This window comes from Antennarius striatus, chromosome 16 (assembly GCF_040054535.1).
Source record: "Antennarius striatus isolate MH-2024 chromosome 16, ASM4005453v1, whole genome shotgun sequence".
Taxonomy (NCBI): Eukaryota; Metazoa; Chordata; class Actinopteri; order Lophiiformes; family Antennariidae; genus Antennarius; species Antennarius striatus.
Genome location: NC_090791.1, coordinates 21,031,153 through 21,052,941, shown reverse-complemented (window position 1 = coordinate 21,052,941; position 21,789 = coordinate 21,031,153). Strand labels below are relative to the sequence as shown.

At 50.4% G+C, this 21,789-nt stretch overlaps 1 protein-coding gene across 3 annotated transcripts; it reads right to left on the bottom strand.

Moving 5' to 3' along the window:
- Positions 1-4,573: 4,573 nt before the first annotated feature.
- On the bottom strand, positions 4,574-21,257 carry LOC137610356 (zinc finger protein 646-like). 3 transcript variants are annotated; one of them, XM_068337950.1, is made up of 7 exons: positions 20,900-21,257; positions 19,007-19,269; positions 18,641-18,887; positions 14,341-14,430; positions 12,882-13,070; positions 12,491-12,622; positions 4,574-5,969 (listed from the first exon to the last, which is right to left on the bottom strand). In XM_068337950.1, exons 1-7 carry the CDS (start codon positions 21,032-21,034, stop codon positions 5,802-5,804), a joined length of 1,224 nt encoding a protein of 407 aa, XP_068194051.1. In that variant the 5' UTR covers positions 21,035-21,257; the 3' UTR covers positions 4,574-5,801. The 3 variants fall into 3 exon arrangements, with proteins under 3 accessions (XP_068194051.1, XP_068194050.1, XP_068194052.1); XM_068337949.1 differs by having other exon boundaries at positions 12,443-12,622; positions 20,900-21,248; XM_068337951.1 differs by lacking the exon at positions 14,341-14,430 and having other exon boundaries at positions 12,443-12,622; positions 20,900-21,197.
- Positions 21,258-21,789: the final 532 nt, after the last annotated feature.

Genomic DNA, 21,789 nt, shown 5'->3' with positions numbered 1-21,789 from the left:
TCAGATGGAGTCCGTCCTGAGGGCCCCTGAGGGCCCCTGGAACAGGGCGGGGCCCCTGTGGTCAGATAGACAGGTCTGCTGGAGGCTCCGGTCCGTCTGTGGAGATGAATCCCCCCCAGTCAGTGGAATCCCCTCCTGCTGGATGTGGACCTCCGGTACCGAGGACCCCTCACGACCAACGCTGTCCGGTTCAAACAGGGCAGCCCTCTGCTGCCCCCTGGTGGCAGCCTGCCCCCCTCTGGAACACTCATGTCAAGGTCAAGGCCCGCGGGACAGGTTGACCTCAGGAATGAGTGTGTGTGTGTGTGTGTGTGTGTGTGTGTGTGTCTCTGTGTGGCTCCGCGGTGCACTAGCCCGGAGTGTCCCCCTCCTGACCCCCTAAGCCAGCCGGGCTTGGCTCCAGCTTCCTGTGACCCACGACAGCGGATGAAGCGTCATGACGACGGATGGATGGATGTTTATCAGCAGTCAGAGTGAATTTAGCCACCCCCCTCCTCAAAACCGGGGGGGGGGGGCTTAAGCCAGGTGGGGGCCAGAGTGTATGTTCGGAGAGGTCAAAGGTCACCTGTGTGTCTTCTACTGAGTCGGTACGTTTCACCCCCGACACAGTGCCCCAGCTGTTCCTCCAAGCTGCTCAGACGCCTCAGTGTTGGCAGCACACACCTGTGTGAACAGGTGTTGTCTCTGGTGAACCAAACAGCGCAGCGTCTGACTGAAACACCTTCACTCCATCCTGAGGGGTTCCTCGGCTCAGAGCCTGACCCCTGAATGACCCCTGACCCCTGAATGGACCCTGACCCCAAACGTTCATGAACTTGTGCTGAAGATGAGACTCCATCAAACATCAGCTCAGCCTCAGTCAAGGGAGCCTCACGCAGCAGGAACGGATTTTCAGTTTGAAATTCAGTTACATTTTTGAATGTGTTTCACAAGACGTGACGTCGCCTTGAAGGAAGTAGTTGTGTCTGTGTGCCGTAGATTTCTGTATTTTATTCATTTATTCAGATTTATTTCAGTTGAATGGACTCAGGGAAAATTGCAAATAGGAGCCATGAGAAAGGAAAGAACGGATTACATTTTTTTAAACTATTTGAAGCAATGATTGGTCGGATCGTAGAGCAGCACAATCATTTTTCTTTTGCACAATAATGCATAATGCTGCTGCCCCCGCAACCCGATTCTGGATAATTGATGGAAGATGGATGGTAGGATAATGCATTATTATTGTGCTTGTACAATATTATTGTGCATGCAATAATGCATGCACAATAATGTATTTTCAGTTTATAATGCATGTGATTTCATTCATGCATTTATCTTGGTATGAAGGAACATTTTGTTTTTGAAGGACATTTGCGTTTCTGCTGTTTGCCTGTTGAAAATGTTTCCCCTTGAAGTTACTGACAGCCATAAGAAAGTATTGCTTTATTGATTTAATCATTAAATAAGAACCACTGTGTGAGCTCTTGGTTCAATAGGCTGTGTTCATTTCAATGTGTTTTAAGAAACATTGAACCAGTCCGGCCCTCGGCTCGTAGAAAATTTGTTTTATTGGCCCTCGATGACCTCCGGTTGACTCACCCCCCCCCCCCGGGGGGGGGGTGAGTCAACCGGGCTGGTGGGAGCTGGTGGGGGCTTGCTTGTGGCCCCACAGCTCAGCTGTCACATGTTGGAGTTCACCCCGGTGAACGAAGGGTCGCACCTCTGTGCCCTAGGGTTGGGGACGGGTGTGTCACTGTCGTTTTGGCCTACGGGCCAAACAGCAGTGTGGAATACCCGGCCTTCTTGGAGTCCCTGGGGGGGGTACTGAATAGTGCTCCGACTGGGGACTCCATTGTTCTCCTTGGGGACTTCAACGCTCACGTGGGCAATGACAGTGAGACCTGGAAAGGGGTGATTGGGATGAACGGCCTCCCCGATCTGAACACGAGTGGTGTTCTGTTAGTGGACTTCTGTGCTGGTCACAGTTTGTCCATAGCGAACACCTTGTTCAACCACAGGGATGTCCATCAGTGCACATGGCACCAGGACACCCTAGGCCAGAGGTCGATGATCGACTCCATTGTCGTATCATCAGACCTCCGACCACGTGTGTTGGACACTCAGGTGAAGAGAGGGGCGGAGCTGTCAACCGATCACCACCTGGTGGTGAGTTGGATCCACTGGCTGAGCGGGGGACTGGACAGACTCAGCAGACCCAAACGTGTTTTGAGAGTCTGTTGGGAACGTCTGGCAGAACCCTCTGTCAGTGAGGTCTTCAACTCCCACCTCCAGGAGAGCTTCTCCCAGATCCTGCAGGAGGCTGGGGACATTGAGTCAGACTGGACCATGTTCTCCACCTCCATTGTTGAAGCGGCCGCTCGTAGCTGTGGTGTCAAGGTCTCTGGAGCCTGTCGCGGCAGTAACCCCCGAACCTGGTGGTGGACGGGGGAAGGGATGCTGTCAAGCTGAAGGAGTCCTATCAAATCGTGTTGAATTGTAGGACACCGGTGGCACCTGACAGGTACAGCAGGCCAGGCGTACTGCAGCTCGAGTAGTTGCAGAGGCAAAAACTGTAGTCTGAGAGGAGTTGGGGGAGGCCATGGTGGAAAACTATCAGTCAGCCTCAAAGAAACTCTGGCAAACCATCCGGCGCCTCAGGAGGGGAAAGCGCTGCACAGCCAACACTGTTAACAGTAGAGGAGAGCTGCTGACCTCGACTGAGGATATTGTCGGGCGGTGGAAAGAATACTCTGAGGATCTCCTCAATCCCACTGCCATGTCTGACACACAGGAAGCAGAGGCTGAGGTCTCAGAGGTGGACTCGTCCATCACCAAAGCTGAAGTCACCAAGGTGGTCACCAAACTCCTCTGTGGCAAAGCACCGGGGGTGGATGTGATTCACCCTGAGTACCTCAAGTCTCTGGATGTGCAGGGACTGTCATGGTGGACACGTCTCTGTAACATCGCATGGCATCGGGGACAGTACCTCTGGATTGGCAGACCGGGGCGGTGGTCCCTCTTTTCAAAAAGGGGGACAGGAGGGTGTGTTCCAACTATAGGGGGGTCACACTCCTCAGTCTCCCGGGGCAAGTCTACTCCAGGGTCCTGGAGAGGAGGATTAGACCGATAGTCAAACTTCGGATTCAGAAGGAACAAAGTGGTTTTGGTCCTGGTCGTGGAACACTGGACCAGCTCTACACTCCCCATCCAGTGCTCGAGGGTTCAGGGGAGTTTGCCCAACCAGTCCACATGTGTTTTGTGGATCTGGAGAAGGCATTCGATCGTGTCCCTCGTGGTATCTTGTGGGGATGCTTCAGGAGTCTGGGGTCCGGGGCCCTTTGCTGAGGGCTGTCCTGTTTGACTGAAGCCGGAACTTGGTTCCAGTGCTGGCAGTAAGTCAGACCTGTTCCAGGTGCATGTTGGACTCCAGCAGGGCTGCCCTCTATCACTGGTTCTGTTCATGATCTTTATGGACAGAATTTCTAGGTGCAGCCAGGATCCGGAGGGGGGGTCCGGTTCGGGAACCAAAGGATTTCATCTCTGCTTTTTGCAGACGATGTTGTCCTGTTGGCCTCATCAAACCTGGACCTTCAGCTGCACTGGGACGGTTAGCAGCTGAGTGACGCCAGTGGGATGAGGATCAGCACCTCTAAATCTGAGGCCATGGTTCAGGACCAGAAAAGGGTGGTGTGCCCTCTTCAGGTCGGTGGAGTCTTTACCCCAAGCGGAGGAGTTTAAGTATCTTGGGGTCTTGTTGACGAGTGAGGGAAGGATGGAACGTGAGACTGACAGACGGATCGGTGCAGCTTCTGCAGTGATGCCGTCTCTGTAGGTCTGTGGTGGTGAAGAAGGAGCTGAGTCGTAGGACGAAGCTCTGGATTTACCGGTCAATCTAGGTTCCTACTCTCACCTGTGGTCAGAAGCTTTGGGTCGTGACCCAAAGGACAAGATCCTCGATACAAGCGGCTGAAATGAGTTTCCTCCGTAGAGTGGGGGGGGGGCGCACCCTTAGAGATAGGGTGAGGAGCTCAGTCACCAGGGAGGAGCTCGGAGTAGAGCCGCTGCTCCTCCACTTCCAGTGGAGCCAGCTGAGGTGGCTCGGGCATCTGTTCAGGATGCCTCCTGGACACCTCCCTGGGGAGGTGTTCCGGGCACGTCCTACCGGGGGGAGACCTCAGGGAAGACCTAGGACACACTGGAGGGACTATGTCTCTGGGCTGGCCTGGAAACGCCTCGGGCTCCCCCCGGAGGAGCTGGAGGAGGTGTCTGGGGAGAGGGAAGTATGGGCATCCCTGCTGAGACTGTTGACCCCGCGACCCGGTCCCGAATAAGAGGTAAATGAAGGATGGATGGCCCTCCATGTGTTTGACTTTGACCCCCCTGCTCTGGAGAATGAACATAAATCTTGAACTGTTCGCTGTAAAACTGGACAGCGTGACGCCGTGAGTCTTTATCTTCATTCTAAGCGCTGACACCCCCTCTAGTTTAATCCAGTTCCATTCCACTACAGTAAAACAGAAACAGCATTGTTTGTTCTCAGAAGCACTGAAGGGTTCCGGCGACCCCCCCCCTCTGCATAAAGAAGCACCAATGATGGTGATAATAATAAAACATTTTATTTGTATAGCACTTTTCTAAATACTCAAAGACACTTTACAAGGAGAGAGAAAGCAACAATGAAAACATGAATAAAAATAGAAACAACTTTAAAAAGGAGATAATACAATGTCAGTAGAATCAGGGGGGGGTCAATGAACACCATGTTAGCAAGGAAACGTAACAGGACTACAGGATGACCAAAGGGGGCGCTAACAAAAATCACTCATCTCTGTCTGGAGATAGCATTCTAGCTGCAGCTAGCTCTCCACACCCATCGTGGGAGGGGTGAGACGCAGGCGTGACGTTTTCTACAGGAAAAGCACCACTGGGGGGTGTGTTGGAGGGCGACCGCTGTGTGCTGGGCTCAAACCGGGCCCAGTGCTGCCGCTAAGTCACTGGTGAGGATGGGAGAGAGTGGTGTCGAGGGGGGGGCGTTGTAAGGCCATGTCACATCTATACATGGGGGTGGGCGAGACAGAATTATGCAGCACTTGTGTTTAAGTGCTTCAAACGTGAAGAACAAACGTGTTACCAGTCAGTCTGGAGGGGTGAAACCCCCCCAAAAGACTCACCAACCAGCCTCCAGTCAGTCAGGGGTAAAACCAGCAACAGAACGGAACCCCTCAGTGGGGGGGGCACGGAGGTCCTGGCCCCCCCTCAGACCCTCAGTGGGGCGTCACCCGGTCTGCGGAGCGGTATCTGTGCTGGTCCTCACAGCGACGCCCAGGTGGGCGGACACAGGTCTGGCTCCTCCTCCACTCTCCTCATTGGACGATCGTTGGGTTCCATGTTTTTTGTCACGTTTGGGTCATGGAACCCCCCCGTTCAGGTTTGGAACAAACTCAATAAAAATAGGCTTTCGTTTCATTTAACATGTAAAAAACGGTGGTGGGGGGGGGGGGGGGCTGGGGGGGGCACTACTCATAATGGAGAGGATAGATATGTTCATAACTAGAGCAGGGTGGGGGTGGGGACACAGTTTAACTTATATCCAGTACATGGCATAGATCATACATGAGGGTTAAAGTTAAACCTAACTACTCAGTAATCAACCTCACTAGTTCAGTGCCCCCCCCCCAACCCCTCCAAACAACGCTCCAGAGGGGCAGGGGCAGGTGGAGGGCCGTCCAAACCCCTCCCTCCTTGATGCTGGGTCCGAAACAGAAGGTGGTGAAGGTTGTGTGGGGTGGGGGAGGTGGACACTGTGACGGGGGGGGTCCTCATTGATTGTAGAGGGAGCGCTGCTCCCAGGGCATGGCCTGGATGCTCCGTGGCACTGGGGAGGGCTTGAGCGTCGCCGCGCCGTTCGGATGCAGGGCGTGGCCGATGGGGTTGATGGTGGTGAGGGGCCGCTGGGGGGCCAGGGAGAAAGTGTCCTGGTGCTTCGGCTGCAGGGGGGGACAAAGAACACATGTGAAGGACTGAAGAGAGAAAGAAGGAGGGGGGGTGAGAATAAAACACGTGTCAGCGACTCAGTGAAACGGTGGGAAATTAGACTGCACACACACACACACACACACACACACACACACACACACACACACACACACACACACACACACACACACACACACACACACACACACACACACACACACACACACACACACACACACACACACACACACACACAGGTGGAGAGGAGGACTGAACACGTCTGATGAACATCTGTTCTCCTGAGCGTTCTGGTTCACGTCAACAGCTTCAGATGAAGGTGTTACTACAGGTACTGGTGGTCTGTCGACCCTCACAGGTGTTACTACAGGTACTGGTGGTCTGTCGACCCTCACAGGTGTTACTACAGGTACAGGTGGTCTGTCGACCCTCACAGGTGTTACTACAGGTACTGGTGGTCTGTCGACCCTCACAGGTGTTACTACAGGTACTGGTGGTCTGTCGACCCTCACAGGTGTTACTACAGGTACAGGTGGTCTGTCGACCCTCACAGGTGTTACTACAGGTACTGGTGGTCTGTCGACCCTCACAGGTGTTACTACAGGTACTGGTGGTCTGTCGACCCTCACAGGTGTTACTACAGGTACTGGTGGTCTGTCGACCCTCACAGGTGTTACTACAGGTACTCTGGGCTTGCGCTAGCCATTCGCCACTTCGCCAATTACAGATTGGCTACAAGGTTTTTAGCCTGTGTAGCCACAGTGGCGTTCTTATTTTTACGGAAAAAAGGCTAAAACTTACAACTTTTTCACTCGCTAGCGGCCCTCGCTATCTCCGCTAGCGAGCGGCGCTTGCTATTTCCGTTAGGCTATTACCGCTAGCGTTGCTACTTCCACTAGCGAGCGCCGTTTCTTCTGCTAGTGAGCGGCGCTAGCGAAAATAGCGCCGCTATTTCCGCATGCCGACGGAATTTAGCCGAAGTGACCCGAACGCTCCCGATCATTAAATATGCACTGGGGTCATGACCTCCTCTCGTCCAATGAAAAACAGAAATGTTTTTTTCCAAGCTGAACCCGTGAATTTGTGTAAGACAAGGTGAGGACCATCGATCAAAAGAATCCAGTGTTTCTAGTAGAGTTTGTGTTAAAGTCCTCATTAATAAACAAATGGTGAATGTTGGGGGGGAGGGGGGAGTGGAGACAGACCGATCAGAAGGTCAATGAAAGATATTATCAATACTTGTTTGTAGTCTTAGACTTTTGTTCCCTCTGACCAGCAGGAATAACCAGCGATGATGTAAATGTGTTTTCACCTCACTTGATGTTTTATATGTCTTTTTAGATTGAAATGAAAAATCATGTTATTGGATTAAAACAATAAACTAAACTAAACTATGACATACCAATGGTGTTGTCCAAGTCAAAGTTAAAATGTCTTCTAGTCTCAGTAAACTACCAGTAAACACTGAGTAATATTTAGTCTGACTGTATCTTCAGAGTGAATGAAGTTTTCAATGGTTGAATCTCACATTCATTCCTGCATAAAGTAGGACAGAAATAAAGAGAGTTCAGCTCCAGCTGCTGGCTTTAGTGGGTTTTTGGAGGGAAACTGAACACAAGATTTTGTCCTCAGAATGCAGGAAAACAACCACATTTTCTAAAACATTTCCCTGGGGAGGACCCCCGGACCCCCCCACGACGAGCGTTGGTCGCCCGCCCATGCGCCACTGTCTTGGACACAGAGTGTGGCTTGTTCAGTTCTTTTACACTGAGCCACAGTGGCTTAGTCACACTAGCTCCTGGTGCAAGCCCAGGGTACTGGTGGTCTGTCGACCCTCATAGGTGTTACTACAGGTACAGTTGGTCTGTCGACCCTCACAGGTGTTACTACAGGTACAGTTGGTCTGTCGACCCTCACAGGTTTCACTACAGGTACTGGTGATCTGTCGACCCTCAAAGGTGTTACTACAGGTACAGGTGGTCTGTCGACCCTCACAGGTGTTACTACAGGTACAGGTGGTCTGTCGACCCTCACAGGTGTTACTACAGGTACAGGTGGTCTGTCAACCCTCACAGGTGTTACTGCAGGTACAAGTGGTCTGTCGACCCTCACAGGTGTTACTAGGGGATGTCCAGGTTGGGATGACTGTCAATCAAAGGGCCTGATCAAAGTGTCCATAGATCACGTTGGATGGGATTGTATGTTCTTGCAGCGCTGCTCCCTTCAGAATCCGGTTTGGGTCTTTTGTTGAGGTGGTGATCCACTATCTGAGGAGACCCTCTCATGTTTTTGGGGGTCCTGTTGGACTAACAGGACCCATCTACCGCTGATGCTGTCACTAACAGGACTGGAAAGTCAGATCCACACTGATCTAATGAGTGGACGTCAGGCTGTGTTCAGGGCATCAGCTCGTCCAATGGGCTCTGCTCTCCAAACGAAACGCTCCAATGGAAGGCTTTCATTGTATTTTATAATTTTACTGATAATCTCAAAGTGAGATGAAACAACATCATAGTTATTGACACTTCAAGATTAGATTTTCTCAATATGGAAATATTTAACTGCTGAGGTGAAGTCGTATCAAATGATTAGCTTAGATGTTTGTGGGTTTTGTTTTGGAGCTACAGCCTCAAACGTGAACATTTAAGCTCTTCAGCGAACAAAGACAGACCAATGAGCGGTCACACAGAATGAACCACCGCTAGCAGTGGATGACGACAAAGGTTCCATCAGTATCACCAGGTCAGCATGACAGATGAGTGATTAGTGTCAGGGTAGGAGAAGAAGGGCTAAGTTAGCAGCACAGTCCTAAGTTGGTAGCGCTCTACCGCCAGATGACCCCCAGGTCAGGGGTCAACTCACGGAGGAGCCCATGGCTGGATTTCAGTCTGCTCTTTGCTCTGCTGGACACGTCACCTATGACGAGCTCATGGCCCTGACTGAAGGTCAGACGTCAGGCTGAGAAAGGAACCGTGATGACATCTGATGACCTCTCTGACGCTCCTATAGGTCCAGCATCAGCATCCATCCCAAACCATCTGATCACAGGTGGACTCTCAGTAAGGGTGTGAACACAACCAACAGCGTGGAGGACGCGTGAGGTCAGCTGACTCAGACCACACTGAGAGGTGGCCGGGTTCAACAGAGGAGGGGAATGTGTGAAGCAGCAGCGTCAATGGCTTCCACAGATCAATGAAATAAAATTACAATCAATCCTAAATTTATCTTCAATTTCTGTCAGTCCAAAACAAGTTCAGTCTTTCCCTGTGACAGACGTCACCATAGCAACCTGTTTTCTCCGGATGTAGTTAGTAGACGTGTACACCCAGAAAAAGGCTGTTGGTTTCATTCCCTTTTACGGGCCTACCCTTGTTCTACTCGCTTACTACCCTTGTTCTACCCTCTACTACCTTTGTTCTACACTCTATTAGCCTGGTTCTACTCTCTATTAGCCTGGTTCTACTCTCTATTAGCCTGGTTCTACTCTCTATTAGCCTGGTTCTACCTTCTTACTACCCTTGTTCTACCCTCTTACTACCCTTGTTCTACCCTCTCACTACCCTTGTTCTACCCTCTTACTACCCTTGTTCTACCCTCTTACTACCCTTGTTCTACCCTCTTACTACCCTTGATTTACCCTCTTACTACCCTTGTTCTACCCTCTACTGCCATGGTCTTACCCTCTACTACCATGGTCTTACCCTCTACTACCATGGTTCTACCTTCTATTAGCCTGGTTCTGCTCTCTATTAGCCTGGTTCTACCCTTGTTCTATCCTCTTACTACCCTTGTTCTACCCACTTACTACCCTTGTTCTACCCTCTACTACCATGGTTCTACCCTCTACTACCATGGTTCTACCCTCTACTACCATGGTTCTACCCTCTACTACCATGGTTCTACCCTCTACTACCATGGTTCTACCCTCTGTTAGCCTGGTTCTACCCTCTTAGTACCCTTGTTCTACCCTTGTTCTATCCTCTTACTACCATTGCTCTACCCTCTATTAGCCTTGTTCTACCCCCTATTAGATAGATAGATACTTTATTAATCCTTAGCCTTGTTCTACCTTCGTTCTACCCTCGTACTACCCTTGTTGTGCCCTCTTACTACCCTCTTATTACCCTTGTTCTACTATCTTATTACCCTTGTTCTACCCTCTAACTACCCTTGTACTACCCTTGTTCTACCCTCATACTACCCTTGTTCTACCCTCTATTAGCCTGGTTCTACTCACTATTAGCCTGGTTCTACGCTCTTACTACCCTTGTTCTACCCCTCTTACTACCCTTGTTCTACCCCTCTTACTACCCTTGTTCTACCCCTCTTACTACCCTTGTTCTTCCCTCTTACTACCCTTGTTCTACCCCTCTTACTACCCTTGTTCTACCCTCTACTATTAGCCTTGTTCTACCCCTTATTAGCCTTGTTCTACCCCTTATTAGCCTTGTTCTACCCTCTACTACCCTTGTTCTACCTTCGTACTACCCTTGTTGTGCCCTCTTACTACCCTTGTTGTGCCCTCTTACTACCCTCTTATTACCCTTGTTCTACTCTCTTATTACCTTTCTTCTACCTTCTAACTACCCTTGTTCTACCCTCTACTACCCTTGTTCTACCCTGGTACTATTCTTGTTCTACCCTCATACTAGCCTTGTTCTACTCTCTTACTACCCTCATTCTACCCTCTTATGACCCTTGTACTACCCTTGTTCTACCATCTTACTACCTTTGTTCTACCCTCATTCTACCCTCTTACTACCCTTGTTTTACCTTTGTTCTACCCTACTACCCTTGTTCTACCCTTTTATTACTCTCATTCTACCCTCGTTCTACTCTCTTACTACGCTTGTTCTACCCTCTACTACCCTTGTTCTACCCTCTTACTACCCTCATACTACCCTTGTTGTACCTTCTTACTACCCTTGTTCGTCCCTGTGATTACAGACAGGAAGTGACAGCCCTTCACCAGCAGTCACCAGCAGTCACCAGAGTCACGTGATAACGTGTAATGATGACAGGTCTGCACTGGATTGTAATCGTCCACTTGTGACTAAGGCCCTGTTCAGACTAGTTGCTGATCTGACTTTTATCGAATCCAGATTACATCGGATGTCTCATTTGTAGTGTGAACAGTCCCATACCACATGAAATCTGATTTTTGCGGGACGGATTGAAACCACATTCTGGAGGTAGTTTCTTATCGGATATGGACAGGTGCGTCTCAGTCTCAACAGCTCCTAACACTCCGATCGAACACGGCGGATTCTGACGTCATATTCGCTATGCGAGATCAAGGCTCCAGAAGGAAGAGCGTCGCACATCATAAGAGCGGTAAAAAACAAAGAAGTTGACAATGTCTGGTTTGTGTGTTTTCTCCACCTCTACCAGACAGTGATATCACCAACACACTAAGGTAACAAAACTTCATTTTCGTTGTCGTTTTTGTTGTTTGCGCCGTCGCAATTATATGAACTCACACATTACACGCACTGAACGACGCCTCCACCCTGATGTTGTTGCTACGGCAACCTGTCAGATCGGCCGATAATGTGTCCGATTCTGAACAGAGCCAGATCGCATTTGGACACTTGCTAAAAACAGTGTGAACAGTGTGATCCCTAAAAATTAGATATGGAAGGAAATCTGGTTGGCTGCAGTCTGAACGGGTCCTGAATCATCCTGGGATGAGGTGGTCTGGTCTGAACAGGTTATTGGATGCTGCCAGTAGATCCTGTTGTTTAGTCAGGCCAACAACAAATACTTCTTAAATCCCACTCAATGCTGTCCCAGCCTCATCTTGTGGAAGCCATTTCTTACAGTGTGGGGCTGAGAAATAACCTCCACTCCCATTATTTGTAGCTAGTTAAAGCCAACAAAGCAATAACAGCTGATAAGGGAATAAATTTTCCTGTTTTTTGAAATGTAATAACATAACAGCTGTAATAACAGAATTGTAATAACTGGACAACAACGTAATGAAAGTCCTGAACCAATAACATAACTTTTGGTCAATAACGTAATAATTTATTATTAACTCCTAACCATTGTGGTGTTAGTCAAAAGTAATTATATTATTGATTCAGAGTGTTTATTAGGTTATCGGCCATTTATTAGGTTATTTAAAAAAACTGGCAAATTTATTACGTTATTGTCTGTTTTTATATTACTGGCTCCATTAGTTGTTCCTCAAAGCAATCTGGTTCCATTATAATGCAAATCAGTGTCATCAACGAAAGCAGCAGACTAAAATCCACAGGAGACAGCTAGGATTGTCCACCAGTCGTCTCTCGTAGCAGCAGCAGCCATCTGTCCTCCCCAGAGGGGGGCACACACGAGCTGGGGGCAGAGGCTCCTGGTGGACACCATCTAATGTTAGTCCCTCTCTCCTCATGTTAGTAGCCACACAGGAGAAGGCGTTAGCCAGCACACAGCGGACGGCAGGCGTTCGGCGGCTCTCTCCTACCATGGGGTTGGCGCTCAGCCTAGTGTATCCCGAGTTCATCTCCTTTACCTCAGGCACCAGGGGCTGGAGCAGGGAGTAGGAGGAGGATGGGTTGGCGCTGGAGGAGGAGACGTGCTTGTTGGAGGAGGAGCTCCTCATGCTCTGCTGGCTGCTCTGGGAGGAGACGGAGCTGGAACGGCCCTGTGTGGTCAGACACAAGCTCAACACCACAGACGGCAGTTACGTGGTCGCCCCTGAAGGGGGCAGCAACACACTTACTGGCTGTTTGCACACACTAAACAAAAGAGGAAGAGCGCATTCACTCATGTCACTAACTGTGAAACAGGGCGAGACAAGAAGCACGTCTTTGTTCCAAATGTTTAGAAGCTTTAGCTTCATCTTCTCACTAACGCTTCAGAGGAACAGAAGTCCTACCAACGTATAAAGATCAGCTTCCTACCTGGTGGGGGTCAGTTACAGGCTGGCTGCTAACCCCGGCTCCTTGCCCCCCCTGGGACATGGGTGAGACGCAGTGGGAGGGCAGGGCTTCCTGCTGGGCGTGTCCCCCGTGCTGCATCATAGAGTTGGCGCTGTTCTGCTGCTGCTGGCGGCGGAGGGAACTGGAGAAATTGGAGCGACGACCTCCAGACTGGAGGGGAGTCGGGGGGACGGGGGGAGACAGGGGGAGCATTTGGTGAGTCGTCTCTGTGCCACACACACACCAGGATGGACTGTTTGTGACACGAGTGAAGTCACGATACTGGTGACAGATGGATGTGATGAACTGCTTCCCACTGAGCAGGTCCCTCAAGCATCTGGTGACGGTCAGCAGTGTTACCCCCCTACACCCCTTCTCTGTCATTAATGAGTTAATGAAGTGGTCAAGGCGTACGCACATAAACACAAACACACACACACACGCAAACATTACTTGTACACAAACCCCCACCTCAGGCTGTGAACCTCTATCTTCTCTGACCACGACGGACCCTGACATCCTTTACTGCCCCGCCGTCTAACAGTTTGCCTCATCACCCCTCCCCTTAAGTCTGGAGGGACTATTTCTCTTTTATGACCTGTGTCTTATTTTCGGAGCCCCCACAATCGCTCCAAACGGGTGCTCCTACGGTCACACAGACTCTCTGCCAGGAGGTTGTGATCAGCAAAATTAACCGAAGCTGGTATGAAACCAATACAGTTCACTAAAAACCAGCAAATATAAGAAATGACAAGAAAAAGAGTGAAGAGCCACTGAATGAGTAAAACCAGAAGAGGCTCCAAAAGCTGCCAAACTAATCTGAAAAGATGCTGCGTCGTCTACAAATTCAGAGCATCAGCTGACATCCATCTGAGGTCACTGTTCTGGAGACACGCATGTCACGTCAGCTGTTTTGCAAGTTTAAACATGTTTCTGGTTTCATCCTGCAGGAGAATAAAAATTGAATTTTCCTTTTGGATGAACTGTTTTTTATTTATCTTTTTAACTGAAACCTGAGTCAAAGAAGGAAGATCTAGGCGTCATTTTTCACTTAAAATTCCAACATTAATGTCAAAACAGGTCAAAATGATTCACGTCAGACCTCCGATGTAGTGGGAAACCTTTTGTCCCTCTGATCTACTTTAAAAGAAGATTTTCTGTGCACAGGTTTTAGCTGCAACAGCCATCGATAATGTGGCTTTTGTTTGAAGCCAGCAGTAGCATGCTAATATGCTAACGTGCTAACACTGAGACGGTGGTGGGACGGCAAAAGCTGAAATCTGCCTATAAGCAGCTGGAGGCTCTGCATCAGTACCGGACTGCTCCTGACATCACATCCACAGCCCCCTGCACAACTGGGCCCTACAACTACTCAGCAGGCTGCTGACACCACCTCACAACACACACACACACACACACACTCAATCAGCCTCACACCAACCTGGTTTTTGGCCGCGGCGCTGCAGCGGTGCTGGGCCAGGTCCAGCATGGTTCTGTAGCTCTTAAAGCAGGACGGGCAGTTGAAACGGTTCTTATAAACCAACCCCACACACACACAGACACACACACACACACATAAATTTGGATTACTACACTTGCGAGGGAAGTCCACTGACTTTTATTCTAAAGCCTGAGCCTCTCCCTGAACTCCTCCTAACCCACTCCAGTGAGGAGCTGCTGTTACACACACACTCCAAAACACACCAGAAAAGCCTCAACACACGCACGCACGCACGCACGCACGCACGCACGCACGCACGCACGCACGCACGCACGCACGCACGCACGCACGCACGCACGCACGCACGCACACACACACACACACACACACACACACACACACACACACACACACACACACACACACACACACACACACACACACACACACACACGTGATATATTGTCAGCCTGGGTATGAAATGTTTTGTGTGAAGCAGTTTCAGGTTTTTTTTCACGAGTATCTAGAAATGCAAAGTGGGCGGGGCTACTGGTGGCACTAGCTTTTCTCTTGATTGTGACTTCCTGTTTGAAATCCATGGATAAGTGTTGAAAATTAGCACACTGTAAACTTACACATCTATAAGTTGTGCAACTGTGCAATGAACAATGTGTTTTATGTCCATGTCAAATAAACATACACCCCCGCAGACACGGGGAGAACACGCAAAGTCCACACAGAGCGGGACGCCAATATTAAATTAAATGAAAGACTAGGCAGTCACAGACAGCAACATCCTGCAACACCTCTGAATTCAAAATTTTACCCTGATCTACTTTCATGGGTCATTTAATAAAAAACCCATAATCCAACATGTAACTGGTGCATTCTATTGTCATCAGGTTTCTGAGATGTGTACCTAAAAAGGTATAAAAGTGAAAATTTGACCTTGACCTAGTTTTTCAAGGTCAAGGTTGTGATCTAATTGTCATCCTTCCCTCCCTGAATGTAACGCCTTTTGTTTGGTCTTTCTATCTCATCCGGTTCCTGAGTGTATCAAAGTTGAAATTTGACCTTGACCTAGTTTTCTCAAGGTCAAGGTCATCATCTCATCTTCATCCCTCTGCTGCCTGAGTCATGTGCTTTTTGTTTCATCTTTCTATCTGAACGGTTGTGAAGTGGACTAACAGCTTTGAAGTGGGGGGTAGCTAAACGTAAACCTAAACTTACTTTATTGGCCCCCAAATGGTAAATTATGTTTCCACTCACACCATACAGAGATGTTAGACATGCATATATATTGTATACCAGCCCCTGAACAAACACAGTACACTAGGGGCCTATAGGCATGCAAATGAATATAGGGGGTGCAGAGTGATGGGTCGCGACTTCGGGGTGCGCCCCAATGGACAGCTTGTAGGGGGGGATGGCGCCTTGCTCATCCCCCTGGTAGTGACCGGCCACCTGGTTGACACCTCCCACAGTCAGCTGACACACTCTGATGATGTCTGGTGGGGGCGGGATTCGAACCGCTGATGTCTGGGCGATGTCTGGTCATAAGACGTCCGCTCTACGTCCACTGCCACCCCAGGTTCAAGCTCAGGTTTACTATTCAAGTTAAAGTCTCAGATGAGAATATGACAATGGAGACACGAGCCAGTGGCTCTGTAGCCAGCAGTTTCTGCGTGTGAACTATTACCAGTAAGGCTACACGTGTGGACCAAACACGGCAGAGCTGACGTGAGGTGTGTCGGGTAACATGTGTCAGGTGACACGTGTCAGGTGACACGGACCTGACGCCACAGACTGACCATCAAACGCTGTGAATACAGCAGAGGCACTGAAGCAGGGGCCGGGGGCTCCCGGGGCTCTGATCAGTGGCGTCCACAACACCAGGGGGTGAGTCAGGGGCAACAGAAGGTGAGTCATCGATTAGGCTAGTAGACGATTTTTCTGATAACCTGGTAATCCAATAATTCTGTGTTGTCAGCAACAGTAACACACAAAACATAAGAGGTCTAATAAATTTACAAGTAATTGTTCCCATTCTGAAAAACATGTCTATTCATTTAGTGGATTAATAATGATAATAGTTGAAGCACAGGAACCGTAATAAGCAACTTATTTATTGCATTTAAGTTCCATAGCAAGCAGCTCCAAAGGTGTTAATGCTGTTAGTGTGTTTTTGGTCTGTACCCGGAGCTCTGCTCATGCTCTGATCAGGAGCTGCAGACTTCATATCATGATGCACTAATTCTGTTCAACAGACACGGCCCTGCTTCACTGACTTTTAGCTTTTAGTGACGTCACACTTTGAAATTTTCTCTCTCCACTGCAGGGTTTGTTCTGTGCATCTCCATTTGTCTACTTCTCTTTCAACAAGACTTTATTTGTAGTCCACTGCTCAAAAGTTAAATCTGATCACAGCTCATCTCACTGGCTGTTTGTAGATATCAGCTACGTTTTTCCACAGGGGGGTGGGGGGCTGGAGGACGGTCTGGGGGAGCTGGTCAGTGAAAATCAGGCTTCTAATCGTGGAATTAATCGTCATGAGGACTGACCCAGTGGAGAATCAGGGGAAGATGGAGAATTTGCATGAAAGTTCTAGCCTGTCAGTGCTCACCGGGGAGCGAACACGTGAAGCTCTGAGCAAAGCGTTGTGATCGATGGAGAGCAGAAAGAAACCACCGATAAATGTCTGGAGCGTCAGAGGAAGTCCGCCGGAGCAGATGAACTGTTACAAAGCTCTGGCACCCAATGAGTTAATGTATGAGCTTTGTCTAAAAATACTGAATTGAAAAATCAGAATGTAAAGATTACAGAGAATTTCTTTGAAAGGCATACTGTAGGTCGGGGGGGTCAAACTCATTTTCACTGGGGGCCACATCAGCATCACGGCTGTCTTCAAAGGGCCACATGTAACTAATAAATGTAACTCAGTGTAATGTAACTTAATGTAACTACTCCTTAATGTAACTAATAAACGTAACTTAATGTAACTACTCCTTAAATGGGTCAAAGCACACCATTGACCCATTTATTTTCAGACACTTTGACCTTTTACACTCTCGTGGGCCACATTAAATGATGTGGAGGGCCACATTTGGCCCCCGGGCCTTGAGTTTGACACATGTGCTGTAGAAGCACCAGACACTTCAGGGCAGGTGAGGTTAGTGTTAATTAACATCAGAACGTCATTTTAATTTAAATAACATAAACTAAATAGGGCTAAATGCTCTTAGGCTGCATTACACTATAGGCTGCATAATACAGAGTACATACTGTACTGTAGTGCTACATGTAGCGCTACTTATAGAGCTACATGTAGCACTCTATAGTGGAGTGGCTTTAGGCTGATGTGCTAGCAGGGGGGCGGGGCGAACCTTCTGCTCCTTCTCTGGGTAAATACTGATGGTCCATCTCTGGCTGACGTGAATGATGGTCAGTGAACAGGAGTCAGTCACCACTGCTTCAATGTTCACTTTGTGTCATGGGTCAAAAAGGCTCTTGGGGCCCCTCCTTTCTGCCACGCCCGGATCAACGTGTTTGTGACTGGACTGTGAGCGGCCCACAGAGCGACGCTGAGACGGGTCCTACATGACCCCCGTGTGGCGCCGGCTCTGACAGGTGCACTAACAGGATGAGTTCAGGCGCTCTGAGGCAGCAGCATTCACTGTGTTGGTGTCTAAGTCACTGTTTGCCCCACTGGGGGTTAGACTCAGCCTCACGTGACCCTCACTGCATCTGTGTTCTCCTGAACCAGTCACCGGATCGCTCTGGCAGGTCAAACATTTACTTACACCTGTAGATATTCTTCAGGTGTGTCGATGCAGCGCTGAAAAGACGGGTTGTTTGAACGACTGAGTGTTTCCAGAAACATGAGCTGCGTTCACACGAAGCTACCACTAAAAATAAATGGGTTTAAGACCCCGGCGCAGAAAAACACCTTTCAAAATAAAAGTGCATGAACTGAAACTACGTTGGAGTTTAGTGTTTTGTTGTCACTAGTGATACACACACACACACACACACACACACACACACACACACACACACACACACACACACACACACACACACACACACACACACACACACACACACACACACAGTCATCAGTCACACGAACACATCCTGAAAGTCTGCATCACAATCAGTCTGGAAACATTTCTCATCCCTTTTTTTTTCCATTTCATCCAAATAATTAAATATAAAGACAAAAGTTTTGCCCCAGAGAACCAGAGGACAGCCCCCCCCCAGAAGACACCCCCCCCCCCATCCTGGCTGCGTTCAGGCCTACCTGGTTGGAGGTGGCAGCGCTGCAGCGGTGCTGGGCCAGCTCCAGCATGGTCCGGTAGCTCTTGCAGCAGGAAGGACAGTCGAAGCGGTTGGGCCCGTCGTCGTGGATCCTCTGGTGGTTCCGGAGGTACCGGGCCAGGCGGAACGCCTTCCCACACAGGTCACACATGTACCGCTTCTGACCGTGGATCCGCATGTGGTTCCGCAGGGACATGTAGTTTGTGTAGGGCTTGCTACAGAAGTCACACCTGAGTCAGACAACAAGACTGTCATAGTTAGATTAACTAAAACTGATGACAGTAACAGACACCAATGTGAGGGAGGGGGCCATGAACCACACGGGTTAATGAATCATGTGGGGGCCGACCTGAAGTCTCCGGTCTTGTGGGTGAGCTTGTGGTTGAGGAGGGAGCTGGCGTGTTTGTAGGCGCAGCTGCAGAGGTCACAGACGTACGGCCTCTCGTCCGACTCCATGTCGTCTGTCGCCGTCACCGCCGCCGCCGCCGCCGCCGGCCCCCGGGACTCCAGGGACAGGCTGGAGCTGGAGAGCGATGCTGAGGAGAGGCTGGAGCTGGACAGGGCTGCTGAGGAGGAGGGGAGCTGGTCGCACCAGCTGATGGTCGTACTGGGCTGAGGAGGAGAGACGCGTTAGAGCAGGACGCCGCGACATCACAACACTAACTCTAAAACATGCTTTACATCATGTTACAAAGAAAACACGGCCTCACATGCAGCTGAACACGACCTGAAGCGTGAGGACTGAACTACCTCAGCAGAGATGCCCTCCAACCACTACTGCCCCCCCCACACCACCACCAGTCCTTAATGCTGCCGCAACATCACACCCAGAAATACACTCCTGTCTACATCAGAACTGCACCTCCATTAGTGTTAGTGGGTATGTCTGCAACAAAGGACCGTAGATCAAATCACAGGATGAGTAACACCAGACAGGACCGTAGATCAAATCACAGGATGTGAAACGCCAGAAAGGACCGTAGATCAAATCACAGGATGTGAAACGCCATAAAGGACCTTAGATCAAATCACAGGATGTGAAACGCCACAAAGGACCGTAGATCAAATCACAGGATGCGTAGCACCAGCAATGACCGTAGATCAAATCACGGGATGTGAAACGCCAGAAAGGAGAAAGGACCGTAGATCATATTGCAGGGGACGTGAACATAGGATAGTAAACATTATGACCAATCGTACAGTCAGGACAACCAAAGGAGAATAGATCAACTGGAACCTGCAGGTGTATTTACATGCCCCCCCCCCCCACTAGTTTGATGTAATGAGAAATAGACATGATGCATGAAATCACAACACCTCCATTCTTTGGTGGTTAACATGTGTGTTAGATAAATTAATGTCTGGGGGGGGTGACCTGAGGACCTGAGCAGTAACACCCCCCCCCTCCAGAAACCCTTCAGGAACACTAACATGTGTGTTAGAAACCAACTCCCCTGACTGACTTCTGAACTGTTTACATGCCTCTTTGTTCTACAACTTATTCACAAGAAGCTGAAATGAGTGGGACACCGCGGAGAGCGAAGCGCGGAGAGCGAAGCACCACCCAGTGATGTGTGAGGGACGTGACCCTAAAGCGGTGCTCCGCTGAGAGTGTCGCCTGATTAACGTGTGAACCCGTGTGACCGCGGTACGGACGTCAGGGTGTGTGTTGGGGGGGGGGCACCGTGAAGGACCCGCCTCGGTCCCGCCTCACACAGGGGGCTCGGAGACGCTCCGCGGGGCGTCTTCCGCTTCCTGCAGGCGGCCCGGTGTGTACCGTCAGCCCGGTGACGTCAGCAGGCGGTTACCGGCCGGAGCACACCTGCCCGCGGAGAGCCGCGGACCCTCCGGTATCCGCGGACGCGCTGCTCCGGAGCGGCTAGCTGCCGTTGGCGGCAGCAGGCGGGGCTAGCGGGGCTAACCCGGAGCCGCTGCCCGCCGGAGGCTCTCCGGACGCGGCTGCTCCGGGGGGGGGGCACGGCCAGCGCTCCCTCCCGGGTCACCGGGGGCTGGATGGAGCACACAGCCGCGAACAATGAGCTGGCCCCGGGAGCCCCAACGGACTAGGCCCCGAGCCGCGGGAGACGTTCGGAGGCGGCGGGCGGCTGGCGGAGCCGTCCCGCACCAACGCGATCCGACCGGCGGGCTGAGCTCCACCAGCGGCCGGGCAGAGATAGAGCCCGGCCCGGGCTCGGGGAGCCGTCCCAGCGGGCTGGACTCGCTAGCTAGCAGCTGCTCTTACCCCGGAGTCGTTCGGATCCTTCTTCCAGAACAACTGGGAGCAGTGGCCGAAGGACTCCGTGGACGTCACGTAGTTCACCCCGTTCCTGTCCTGGAAGTCTCCGTGCGCGCTGCCGGCGGTCGTCCTGGCGTACATCGTCGGGTTTTAGGCTCTTTGACTGTTTTTCTGGTTGGAGGGAGACAGGGCCGCTTTGTGAGGATCTTCTTCCGAAAAGGAAAATATTTCTTCTGTGAATTGAGCGTTTTGGCGGCGGACATTTCGAGGCTCGCAGGGCTCTACTGCCGCCTGCTGGGGCGGAGTGTGAGCGCAGCCCGCGGGGACGGCGCTGGTCCGGCATGGCTGCTTCTCCCAAAGTCATTCATTCATTCATTCATTCATTCATTCATTCATTCATTCATTCATTCATTCATTCATTCATTCATTCATTCATTCATTCATTCATTCATTCATCCATCCATCCATCCATCCATTCATCCACCCATTCATCCACCCATTCATCCATCCATTGTCTACTGCTTCATCACACACACACACACACACACACACACACACACACACACACACACACACACACACACACACACACACACACACACACACACACACACACACACACTCCTACTGTCAATTTGTCAGTCAGTCAGTCATCTTCAGATCACCACCGCTGTATCCGCCGCAGCGGGTCACGGGGAGCCGGAGCCTATCTCGGCGGCATAGGATGAGAGGCTGGGGACACTCCAGGCACGACGCCAGTGCACTGCGGAGCCACACACAAAGACATACAACCATGCACAGACACACTCATTCCTACGGGCAACTTGGAACGGCCAATCAACCTGAAGCGCATGTTTCTGGAGGGGGGAGGAAGCCGGACAACCCAGAGAGAACCC